The following is a 12,987-nucleotide window of genomic DNA, read 5'->3' as shown; positions in this document are numbered from 1 at the left end:
GCAAGTCAGTTAAGAACCAATTCTTATTTACAATGACGGCCTAGGAACAGGGGGTTAACTGCCTTGTTCAGGGGCAGAACAACATATGTTTACCTTGTCAGTAGAATAGCCTTACTCCAGAGCTCAGTGACTTTCAACGTGGCACCGTCATAGGATGCCACCTTTCCAACAAGTCAGTTTGTCAAATTTATGCCCTACGACAGCTGCCTTGGTCAACTGTAAGTGCTGTTATTGTGAAGTGGAAACATCTAGGAGCAACAACAGCTCAGCCAAGTAGTGGTAGGCCACATGTGCTAAAGTGCGTAGGGTGTAAAAATCCTCAGTTGCATCACTTACTACCAAGTTCCAAACTGCCTCTGGCCGAAACGCGTAGCGAGTAAAAATCCTTGGTTGCAACACTCACTACCGAGTTCCAAACTGCCTCTGGAAGCAACGTCGACACAAGAACTGTTCGCCGGGAGCTTCATGAAATGGGTTTCCATGGCCAAGCAGCTCCACACAAGCTTAAGATCAAGAGGTGCAATTCCAAGCGTCGGCTGGAGTGTAAACCTCTCCACCGCTGGACTCCTGAGCAGTGGAAACGCGTTCTCTGGCCTGATGAATCACGCTTCACCATCTGGCAGTCCAATGAACTTGGAGGATACCAGGAGAACTCTACCCGCCCGAATGCATAGTGTTTGTTGGAGGAATAATAGTCTTGTATGTGGTGCATAACATCATGTTTGTATGAGAGCTATTCAGAAGGCTCCCCCCCTGGAACTCAAACTGTCATTTTGGTCAGGGTCTAATCTAAAACTAGTCTTGACAGACATGTGACATCAGTTTAATGGTCAGGTTTAACCATCCGGACATTTAGTGAAGATGATGGATGATGTATACTGTAGGTATGGATATGTTGGGGTGACAGCGATCTGTTACAATGGTGATGGTGGGTTATTGATAATGATGCAGGTATGGCGGTGACTGAAGACAAACCCACTTTTGCTCATCTCCTTCTCCATCTACAGCCAGACAGTAACACTGTGGGTCGATGTGGGTTTATCCTGACGTCTTTAACACTTTCACTGTCTGAAGATAAAACCCACTGTAATATCTGATTATGCCCTTATTGTAATGTGAGTGTAGCGTGCCCATGCATTAGCTTCTCTTCTGTCAGTCTGCATGCTGACGTCTCTGTGTGTTTGTAGGAGAGGTGATGAGGAATGACCATTTCTCTCTCTCGCTCTCTCGCTCTCTCGCTCTCTCGCTCTCTCTCTCTCTCTCTCTCGCTCGCACGCACGCACGCACGGAAGGATTTTCACTCTCTTTGCTCAGTTAAGGTGTTGAACAGTGAGACAGTTTCAGCTCATGCCAAGACACGCAGACATCCATGACCTGTTTCTAGACACCCTGTCTCTGTCTAGAAAAAGTCTCTCCAAACTATGCTTATAGTGTCCAGGTTCATTAAACTAAGTGTATTCTATTAAGTCTTGATGAACCAAACCAACCTTTTTTTCCATGCCACAGAATATGTGTATGAAAGTCTGCATGCATTCCTGTGTGTTTTGACCTCTCTCTCTCTCTCTCTCTCTCTCTCTCTCTCTCAGAGCTGGTCCAGAGTGGTAGTGTATCAGTGTTCCTGAGTCCTACTGATGGTCTCCATTCCCACTCTGTGTTGTTGGATGAGGAGAGAGGCAGGCTGCTGCTGGGAACCAGAGACTCAGTTTACCTACTGGACCCTGACCACCTCAGTAGAGCCCCCAGGAAGGTATGCTACACCTGCAACCTTTCTAGAGAACCATTTACTTTAATTATGCAGGGAATTTTAAATATGCAGGATAAAGAGTGCAATCTTTATCCAAATATCCAGATACATTTAATTGTGCGGGAAAGGACAATGTAGAAATAAAAATATCTAAGTCAACACAGTATAATTTGGCCTGATTGTGCAAAAAAGGGTATGAACTGGACCTATAGGAGACAGTATAGTATCTCTCTCCAGAAGAAGCCCTGGGCAGAACTCAAGTCTTAACAGCTGACGAGCTATAACCCCATGCAGACACAAACTGCCACACCTCAGACATGCACACTCACACAGGGAATCACCCAACTCTCTCCAATATTCTCGGCTACATTGCCTATAGGTTGGAAGTATACACCCCCTTGAACTTTTTTCACATTTTGTGTCGTTAAAAAGTGGGATTGAAATAGATTTCATTGTATTTTTTTTCATTCATCTACACAGAATGTTCCATAATGTCAAAGGGATTAACATAATTTTGGAATGGCTACCACTTCCTCTATCCCCCATACATACAACATCTGTAATGTCCCTGAGTCAAGTATTGAATGTCAAGCACAGATTCAACTACATAGATGGACAGTGATTGGTAGATTGGTAACAAGAACAAATCAGACACTGAATATCTCTTTAAGCATGGTCAAGTTAATAATTGAACATTTCTGTCTCGCCATGATCCCCAACACCTTGACAGAGATGAACGAAATGTGAAAATAATAATGACTAACATTACACAATACAGGTGTGCAATGCTCTTATTAGACTTACCCAAGAGGACTCCACTGTAATCGCTGCTAAAGGTTTTTCTTATTGACTCAGGGGGGGCGAATATTTAACTAATCAATGTATATTAGTGTTTTATTTTTCATTCATCTTTAAAACATGTTAAAAATCCATTTGAATCCCACTTTGTAACTCCATAAAAAGTGAAGAAATCCAAGGGAAGTGTAGCCTTTCTATAGATTTAGTTTCCCATCATTATATCTGAGCCAACCCTTTGGGTTCGTAGCCACAACCCCGCAGCACACACACACACACACCAATTAATTAATGGACTGCTAAATGTCTATTTGTTTTCTCTTGCTTTGTCGGCGCTTTTCAACATTATGTCTATCTCTGATAAGCTACCCAGGAAAGGGCTGAAAATAGCCCATATTAATATATGTAGCCTTAGAAATAAGATTCATGAAATCAATAACTTGCTAACATCAGATAACATTCATATATTAGCCATTTATGAGACTCACTTAGATAATTCATTTGATGATACATCAGTAGCAATACAAGGATATAACATCTGTAGAAGAGACAGAAATGCTTATGGGGGAGGAGTTGCTGTGTATATTCAGAGCCATATCCCTGTAATGCTTAGAAAATATTTCATGTCAAGTGTTACTGAAGTGGTTGCAGGTTCATTTGGCACATCTAAAGTCTTTTCTTTTGGGGTGATGCTATAGGCCACCAAGTGCTAACAGTCAGTATCTAAATAGTATGTGTGAAATTCTTTATAGTGTATGTGATGTAAACTGAGAGGTCTACTTTCTTGTGGACCTGAATAGTGACTGGTTTTCATCAAGCTGTCCACTCAAGAGGAAGGTTCTTACTGTAACCAGTAACTGTAATCTGGTTCAGGTTATTAATCAACCTACCAGGGTGTTTACGAACACTACAGGAACAAGATCATCCACATCAGATCCACGTCAGATGGCTTATTCATCACAAAACCATTTGATGTTGCCAATTATTTTAATTTCATTGGCAGCGTGCGCAAACATAGGCAGGAAATGCCAACAATTGAACAGTGAGAAATTGTATTCATGCAACAACAAAAAAATTATGAAAGAAAAGCAGTGCAAGTTTGAACAGAGTGGCACGTTTTTATCTTAATTGTAATCTGAGGGCTGATATAAGTACTATGCATGACAGTCTCTCTTGGCTAAGAGTTGAGGAGAGACTGACTGCATCACTTCTTCTTTTCATAAGAAACAGTAATGTGTTGAAAATCCCAAATGGTTTGCATAGTCAAATTACACACAGCTCTGACACACACACTTATCCCACCAGACATGCCACCAGGGGTCTTTTCACTGTCCCCAAGTCCAGAACATTTAGGGACTTTAAGAAAGTGTCCAGTATTATATAGAGCCCTTATTGCATGGAACTTCCTTACATGTCATATTGCTCAGATAAACAGCAAACCTGGTTTCAAAAAAACATATAAAGCAACACCTCGTGGCACAACGCCTCTCCCCTATTTGACCTAGATAGTTTTTGTGTGTATGCATTGATATCTAGGCTACATGTGCCTTTTTAAAAATGGATGTAGTTCTGTTCTTGAGCCATTCTTGTCTATTCATGTTCTGTATTATGTATTATGTTTCATGTTTTGTGTGGACTCCTGGAACAGGAGCTGCCGATTTTGTAACAGCTAATGGGGATCCTAATAAAATGCCAAATACCAACTTTAAGTAGTCATTTAAACCTGACTGTGCTTGTGCTACATATCTTCCACATGACTACTGACACAGCTATGTGGAGTGGATCTGTGAGGAATGCAGCGTAATCAGTGATGTATTGTAGTAGTGGGCAGAGTTTGTAGAGTGGATGGAATTAGCACCAGTCAATTAACACAGTGCTCTGTCTGTCTATCAAGCTGTCTACCTGTTGACCTTGACTTTGACCTAGACCGACACACACACACACACACACACACACACACACACACACACACACACACACACACACACACACACACACACATAGCTGCAAATAGGACACATATGCTCAGTTCCCCGTATTTGGAGTCAACATGGGCCAGCATCCCTGTGGAACACTTTCGACACCTTGTAGACTCCATGCCCCTACGAATTTAGGCTGTTCTGAGGTCAAAGTGGAGGGTGAAACTAAATATTATGAAGGTGCTCCTAATGTTTGGTATACTCCGCTTAGATGTGCTGTAGTAGAGGTGAGTGTTGTTTATGCAGCTGTGGTTGATCCCTGCGCCAGACCGAGTCAAGTTTCTTTGATCTTTATCGGGTTGTTGTAAGTCTGAGTGCTGCTCTCTAACTGTTGATTTCTGGTCATTGATACTGATACTGGCCAGATAGTTAGACTAGATTGTTCTGTCGTAGAGATGTGTGAATGTGAGTGTACAGCACGTTAAGAACACCCTGCTCTTTCCATGACATAGACTGACCAGATGAATGCAGGTAAAAGATATGATCACTTATTGATGTCACTTGCCCCAACTATTTGATGGTTGTCCTGAGGTCAAAATGTTTGGTATACTCAGTATAGAGCTAGGAATAAGATAGACAGAACATTAGACACACTCAGACAACACACAGAGTGCACATTTACAGGTGTGTCTCATTTTCCTTAGTCTGCAACACATCTTACTGTACAATTTCAGCTGGTAAGAACATGGTATTTACAACTATGACTACATTGAATTTGCACTATGGGTACAATGGAATTCAACATAATCCTTACTTACCTGCGACAAAGTGGTACCTGCTGCAAAAATTGTAGCTATTGCAATGAATTCCAAAGATACCAACAAGTAACCACATGATATGCCGAGTTCTAAGTGGATACCAGGTACATTGCAGATTGTGAAGTCAAGTGTGACCCGATCCTCCCGCTGTGAAACTAATGCATTGATTGATTGGTGGTATAGGATTTATGTTACTGGGTTTCTCAAATCCAGCTCAAGACAAAATCCTCTCTTGCCCAAACCTGAAATGTACTATACTGTACTGTAATGTGCTGTGTACTCAAATCATAAGACTTGTATGAATTCCATGGAGCGAGGCAATATTATGGAATCCTATTACGCTGACGTAAGTGCGTGTATATGCATGTGTGGGGGGGATGTGTGGAGTCTGTGTAACCCCAGTGATGTCGCTCCTTGGTAGCGGGTTAGGGGTGAACATGTACACCAGTTATAACACTTGTATGAACATCAGCTACATACAGTATATATACAGTACAAGGGACACAGAACATTATCCCCCTTAACTTCTTTGGGGCCGGTGGGATGCTAGCGTCCCAACTGGCCAACGTCCGGTGAAATTGCAGAGCGTCAAATTAAAAAGAAATTACTATAAATATTTAACTCATGGAATCACAAGTGCAATACATCAAATTAAAGCTTAACGTGTTGTTAATCCAGCCACCGTGTCAGATTTCAAAAAGGCTTTATGGCGACTGCAAACCATGCGATTATCTGAGGACAGCGATCAGCAGACAAAACATTACGAACAGTTCGCAGCCATGTAGATTAGTCACGAAAGTCAGAAATAGCAATACAATTAATCATTTACCTTTGTTGATCTTTGTATGGTTGCTCTCACGGGACTCTCACTTACACAATAAATGTTTGTTTCGTTTGATAAATTCCCTCTTTATATCTAAAAACCTCCATTTTGTTGGCGTGTTTTGTTCAGTTATCCAATGTTGCAAATGCGGTCACAACGGGCAGGCGCAAATTCCAAATAGTGTCCGTAAAGTTCGTAGAAACATGTTAAACAGTGTTTCTAATCAATCCTCAGGTTGTTTTTAGCCTAAATAATCAATAATATTTCAACCGGACAATAGCGTCGTCATTATAAAAGAAAAATAAGAAAGACGAACCATCTCACTATCCACTGACTAAATGTTATCATTCTCACTCATTTTTCAGAATAAAAGCCTGAAACAATGTCTAAAGACTGTTCACATCTAGTAGAAGCCATTGGCAAGGCAATCGGGTTCATAACCCTTTACCTGCTGGATAGGCTTTCAAAGGAAAAACACCCTTTCAAAATAATGGCACTTCCTGGATGGATTTACCTCAGGTTTACACCTGCCATATACGTTCTGATATACTCAGACATTATTCTGACAGTTTTGGAAACTTTAGAGTGTGTTCTATCAGAATCTAACAATTATATGCATATCATATCTTCTGGGCCTGAGAAACAGGCAGTTTACTTTGGGCACCCCCTCATCCGGAGGGGAGAATAGTGCCCCCTACCCTAGTGAGGTTAAGATCACTGTTAGGACAGGCTGACTCCTGTCTGATTGACATACGTTTCCTCTCAGGTTTTTGTACGTAATGCTTTGTTCTTATGTCTTGAGTTGTGTGGTTCTGATGCAGGATCAGTGGTATTGTTTGTGGTGTGTTGTCTGTCATGTAAACCTCCCTGTCCCTCTATTCCTAGATCAGCTGGCCAGCCCCCAGAGACAGAGTTGAGATGTGTAAACTGGCCGGCAAGAGTGCTCATGTGAGTACAGTCTGGAAAAAGCCTGAAGCCTTGTTTAATTCACATTGACAATAAAATCACTGTTCGGGTAAAAAATGACATTCCAAAAATATTTTACTCTTCTTGGTTCCTTTCTTCTGACTCTCAGTTGGAGTGTGGCAATTTTGTGCGTGTGCTCCACAACTATAACCACACCCATCTTTATGCCTGTGGGACAGGAGCCTTCCACCCCATTTGTGCCTTCATTGAGATCTCAGGACACAGAGAGGTAGAGTCGGGGAGAACACACACACTCACACACACAGCACACACTGCTTACTTACACAGTATTTCTCTCTTTCTCACTCTCTCTCTTTTTCTCTTAAGGAGGGTGTGTTCCAGTTGTTGTCCGGTACAGTGGAGTCTGGGAGGCTGAAATGTCCTTACGACCCCAGGCAACCTTTCACCTCTGTGCTCACAGGTCAGACTACGCCGCATCATAATGTCCTCTTCTTACTAACCTAGACCTACTGACAGAAACTCAGCCCCACCCTGATACCATTCTACACCCACATTCAGCCCTAACATCTTCTCTCTCATGTCCTAGTGTTCAAAAGCCCTCTACAATAAAAAAGGAAAGCCCTCTTGAAGAATTCTGTCTGAATGTAATAAACAATTTATACTTGGCATGGAACTATAAACACTCACATAGTATCTCCCTCAAGATTCTCTCTGCTATCCCCAGGGTGTGTGTGTGTGTGTGTGTGTGTGTGTGTGTGTGTGTGTGTGTGTGTGTGTGTGTGTGTGTGTGTGTGTGTGTGTGTGTGTGTGTGTGTGTGTGTGTGTGTGTGTGTGTGTGTGTGTGTGTGTGTGTGTGTGTGTGTTGTTATGATGAGGTAAGAAAGACATTGTCATCTACTAAGCCAACTCCTAAATTATTAGACATATTTTTGTCAAGGCTAGATTCATTGAAACATATTTGCTCAGCATATCGTCTTTCAGAAATCTGGTTTTGCCAAAGAATGTCACATCACTGAAAGCATGACGCACATTTTAGAGCGATTGACTAATAGTTTTTGCTCAGGTTTGCTTTCTTCCTTTTTATCTTAGTTGAGCTGGTTACTCTAATAGGTTCACATTTACAGTTTTACTTGACCCCCATCATCACTGGTACAGGCCTAACCCTCCTTTTGTCTGACTGGTTGCAGATCAATTCCTGTATGCGGGCACAGCATCAGACTTCCTGGGTAAAGACACAACATTCACCCGCTCCCTGGGCCCACCCCCTGACCAGCACTATATACGCACTGAGATCTCAGAGGACTACTGGATCAACGGTACACACCCACACACATACATACACACACATACACACATTGTAAATACTTAATTTGAATCCACAAATAGCATTACATCATAAAGGATTCAAACATTTCGAAGGTCGTTGAAGATGCACTATGCAGATGAATAAATGAATAAATCGCTCCGGCATTTCATAGTTGCTAAAATTATAGTAGTTTGCCTAATTTCCGGTTATGTGACAAAATAAGCAAGTATAGTGTAGAGAATCATTTTACCATCTAAACAGCAGTGAAATATGTTTTCCAAAACCAGGAATATATTTTTTCAGCTGTTTGAAACTAGCGTACAAAACCAAAAGTAAAAAACGCAAAAACTCAACTTAAGAATTGTAGGCATAGAAAAAGGTGCACATAAGAACCAATCTCCCCCTTCTTAGACTTGCTTTCAATGACAAAGACAGATCTATAACTCAAATTTCTATGTGAATTTGGTCGGGTCGCCCAAAAAGTGACATATTGCAGCATTATTATTAGGGGCGGCAGTGTAGCCTAGTGGTTAGAGCGTTGGACTAGTAACCGCAAGGTTGAGAGTTCAAACCCCCGAGCTGACAAGGTACAAAATCTGTCGTTCTGCCCCTGAACAGGCAGTTAACCCACTGTTCCCAGGCTGTCATTAAAAATAAGAATTTGTTCTTAACTGACTTGCCTGGTTAAATAAAGGTAAAAAAAAAAAATAATTATTAAGGAAACAAAAAGCACCTTCTCCTCCACACTTTCTCATAACTGTTGAGACAGTACCTAGCCAGTTGATTTGCTCTACCCATAAGCAGGCCTGCAATCTGAAGGCCACGTACCATAAGCCTATGTATGTGGCCACCAACTAGCATTTGTATCCCAGGTTGTCCAAGCATGATATTATTAGGGGCTGGTAATTAAAGTTGCTACACATAGTATATTTTTGCATTGTAATTTAAGAAAATGTCCATAATATATCTGCAGTAATAGTAAAATGATAGTGTTTCACAGTATTACTTATCCACCAGTGTTGTGATTGGCTGTGATATTCGCCTATTGATTTCTCCCACCGGGAAGGCATCTGTGGTCAAAAAAGCTGTTTTGACTTTGGTTCTGTTATCTCGTGGATATCAGGGCAAGTGGCCAATGTAGATATCACTATCTCATTTCCTGGTTGCTAATATTATACACTGTTCACTACAATTGTAGTTTATATGAGAAAACAAGCACTGAATAGTCATCACAAGGCCTTACTTTGATGGCCTAGTTTTACCCTAACTCAGTGGTGTTGTGAAAATCCTGGTTTACAGGCCACATCAGGCCTGCAAGTCACATTAAGCTGGCATGCAAAGTGATGTGTAAATCCTATTGGAATCCAGTCAGAATTAGGATATCCAACAGTTTATTCACCCATAACCTGCATTCAGAATGACTGTCAGGGTTAGGAAAATTTACAAGAAGGCTATCTAAACCATTTAAACTGGAACAACCATTTCAGTAACTAACACAATAAATATAAATAACCGATTGGATTAGTTTAGAAAAATGTATGTTATTTATATTTGTGTTGCATAACATTAATAAATCAATCAATCAATCAATACAAAAAGCACAGATATTTAAAACTTCTTAAAAGAAAATTGGCCTGCACTAGAGCATGCTAGAAAATATGGTAATGATGGGTGTAGCTTTGATGGGACTGTTTTACTCTCTACAGTGTAAAACAATAACTCTGGTTATTAACACCAACACTGAGGGTTATTTTACACTCTTAGAGAGTGATATTAACTGCTGAATCAACACTAGAAATGTTACATTGAAAAATCAACACTGGACAATTTGCTGTGCACACACACAACATACACACAAACACACACACGCATGTTGTAGAGCTGTGAATTATCGGCTTGTAGAGCCATTCATTGTGGCATGACATTATATCTCAGTAACCGTTGGCCTGGTTCTTTAGAATACATCCTTCCTCTCAGTCTCGGTACATAAGGATTGGTTGAAGCAGGTGAGTTCATTCATAGGCTAGTTTTGTCATTGAGTGTTTTACTTCCCAGTCTTTCCATTGATACACAGAGTTGCTTTATGTTCTCATTTTGGGCTTGTGGGAGGTTATTGGCATTCCTGCCCAAAGCAAACAGTCCAGTTATTCATTTATGACTTTTACACAAGTTCCACACTATAGACACCAAACCTACTGTACAGGGTATACGTACTGTACCTACTAGGGGATTTACAGTGTGTCACAGTTCACAGATCCCTGCTCTACATACACACACTACAAGTACTATTCTATGATACACACTCCTCTCTGTCTATTCTATGAATCACTCTCGTCTACGTTTGTCATGGATCAAAACATGTCACCAGTTTCCAACTCCTGACACACACTCACCACATTTCAGAGCCATGGGCAGGGTGTGAGGGAGATCTCTGGAGACGTGCTGTCACTGTGTACGTGTGTGTCAGAGGTTTTACCTAACGTACAGTCTTACCTAACGTACAGTGACTATGTGTAGTGTGTGTGAGAGCAGGCCTACATTGGACTGTTTTAAGGAATTCACCGAGAGGCTTCCAGGGTTGATGTCATGTTACTGTAACACCCAGATCACGGCTCTTTCTTTCTCACTCTGTCTAGTTTCTTTCCTCTGTTCCATGGCTCTGTCTGGAGGTATTTTAGCGTTCATAAATCAGGGTGCTCCGAGGAGACTGAGGCGCGTGCTAACTCTAACTTCTAAAAGACGCTCCGCTGTGTCCATAGGGTCAGACTGGAAATGAACAATGCTGCTTTGATAACTCTCTCTCTCTCTTTCTCTCTTTCTCTCTCTCTCTCTATTTCTCTCTCTCTCTCTCTCTCTCTCTCTATTTTTCTATTTCTCTCTCTCTCTATTTATCTCTCTATTTCTCTCTATTTATCTCTCTATTTATCTCTCTATTTCTCTCTCTATTTCTCTCTATTTCTCTATTTCTCTCTCTCTCTATATTTCTCTATTTCTCTCTCTCTCTATTTCTCTCTCTCTCTCTCTCTCTCTCTCTCTCACACACACTCTAGAGGCCAGGTTTATATCAGCTCACCCTGTGTCCGACACCTACAACCCTGACGATGACAAGATCTACTTCTTCTTCCGAGAGTCATCACGGGACAGGAGCGATAAGAGTGTCCTGTCCCGCGTCGCACGTGTCTGCAAGGTGAGAGAGGGGAGAGTTGTAGAATGGTGAAAGAACGAAGGTGAGGAGTGAGGGAAGGTTTGGGGAGATGTCAGGGAAGGGGCGAAGAGGAGGACAGACATCTAACAGGGCACATGTACAGTGATAGATCTGTGTCCACTGCTATAGAGCTCGCTTCTCCCACAGATATACTTAAACCCCCCTGGGAGGATACTTCCTGGTACATTCCTCTTGTGTAATCTGCTGACAGAGGAGAGGACCACTGCTGTCAAAGAGGGTAAATTAAAGTTTAACCTGTGGTTTTGTCTGGCTGACAGGGCAGCCTAATGTCAGGTCCCAGGACAGCAGTTAAGGTGTATGAATTAAGTACGCCCTTACAAAAAAAGACAATGAAACAAACTAATGTGAAAAACACATGGTTTTCAGACATGTGTGGACAACTCGGGATGTGTTTCTCCCCAGACAATTGCAGGAAAGAGGGAAGCGTTGTTTTTTTTATATATTTGCAATATTTTGTTTCGCTAACAATACTTTTGGGTCTATGTTTTGCTTTCAATATCATTCTTTTTTTTGCAATACTAAGCATTTTGTTCTCATCTTCAGAAGCTTTACTTGATATTAATGACACAAAACTCCCTCACTAGAGGATTGCGTCATATAATAACACTATGACTCTATTAAAGGTGTTTATAGTGGCAATACTGCATGTAAATATTAACAAAGTGTGTCCCCCCAACAGCTTTGGCAAAAATCTGAGGGATGGGACGCGAGAAATTTAACCACTCTCAATAAACTACACTATAAATGCATCCATGATATCAAAATTATACTTTGAATCATGTGTTTAGGCTACACAGTGTTTGTTTACATTTTCTTTGTTCACAAATTGTGGAGTAAATGTGGAGTTTTCTTACAATCACGTGAAAGTGCTTCACATATGAAACTGTAAATTAGATTTTTTCATGTGATTGTTTTTCACATGTGAACTTGAAATTCTGCATGTGAAAGTAAGATTTTCGCATGTGGAGTTATTTTACATGTAAAAAGGCAAACGTGATTTTTACATGTAAATGTTTTTCACGAGTAAAACTGCATATCCTTTTTTCGCATGTGAACGTTTTTAACGTGAAACCTCATATTCTTGTAAGGATGACAGTAGGATAGTTGGTCCAGTCCCACATTGGTCCTGCACCTACCCATTCTTTAGGTTCTACAGTGGCTTGTGAAAGTATTCACTCCCCTTGGCATTTTTCCTATTGTGTTGCCTTACAACCTGGAATTAAAATAGATTTTTGGGGGGGATTGAATCATTTGATTTACACAACATGCCTACCACTTTGAAGATGCAAAATCATTTTTATTGTGAAACAAACAAGAAATAAGACACACAAAAAAAGCGTGCATAACTATTCACCCCCCCAAAGTCCATACTTTGTAAAGCCATCTTTTGCAGCAATTACAGCTGCCAGTCTCTTTGGGTATGTCTCTA

General features: G+C 41.0%; 1 protein-coding gene across 1 annotated transcript in view; it reads left to right on the top strand.

The window, feature by feature from the left end:
- The window catches only part of LOC135524999 (semaphorin-3D-like), a 71,147-nt gene that overhangs the window by 25,438 nt on the left and 32,722 nt on the right, over window positions 1–12,987 (top strand). The window contains exons 3-8 of the mRNA XM_064952793.1: window positions 1,587–1,747; window positions 6,985–7,047; window positions 7,175–7,294; window positions 7,393–7,486; window positions 8,214–8,342; window positions 11,383–11,519. Coding sequence (XP_064808865.1) covers window positions 1,587–1,747; window positions 6,985–7,047; window positions 7,175–7,294; window positions 7,393–7,486; window positions 8,214–8,342; window positions 11,383–11,519 — 704 coding nt within the window. The remainder of the gene's footprint in view (window positions 1–1,586; window positions 1,748–6,984; window positions 7,048–7,174; window positions 7,295–7,392; window positions 7,487–8,213; window positions 8,343–11,382; window positions 11,520–12,987) is intronic.

The sequence above is a fragment of the Oncorhynchus masou genome, chromosome 31, assembly GCF_036934945.1.
Source record: "Oncorhynchus masou masou isolate Uvic2021 chromosome 31, UVic_Omas_1.1, whole genome shotgun sequence".
Lineage (NCBI taxonomy): Eukaryota > Metazoa > Chordata > Actinopteri > Salmoniformes > Salmonidae > Oncorhynchus > Oncorhynchus masou.
This window is presented reverse-complemented; position numbering and strand designations above follow the sequence as displayed.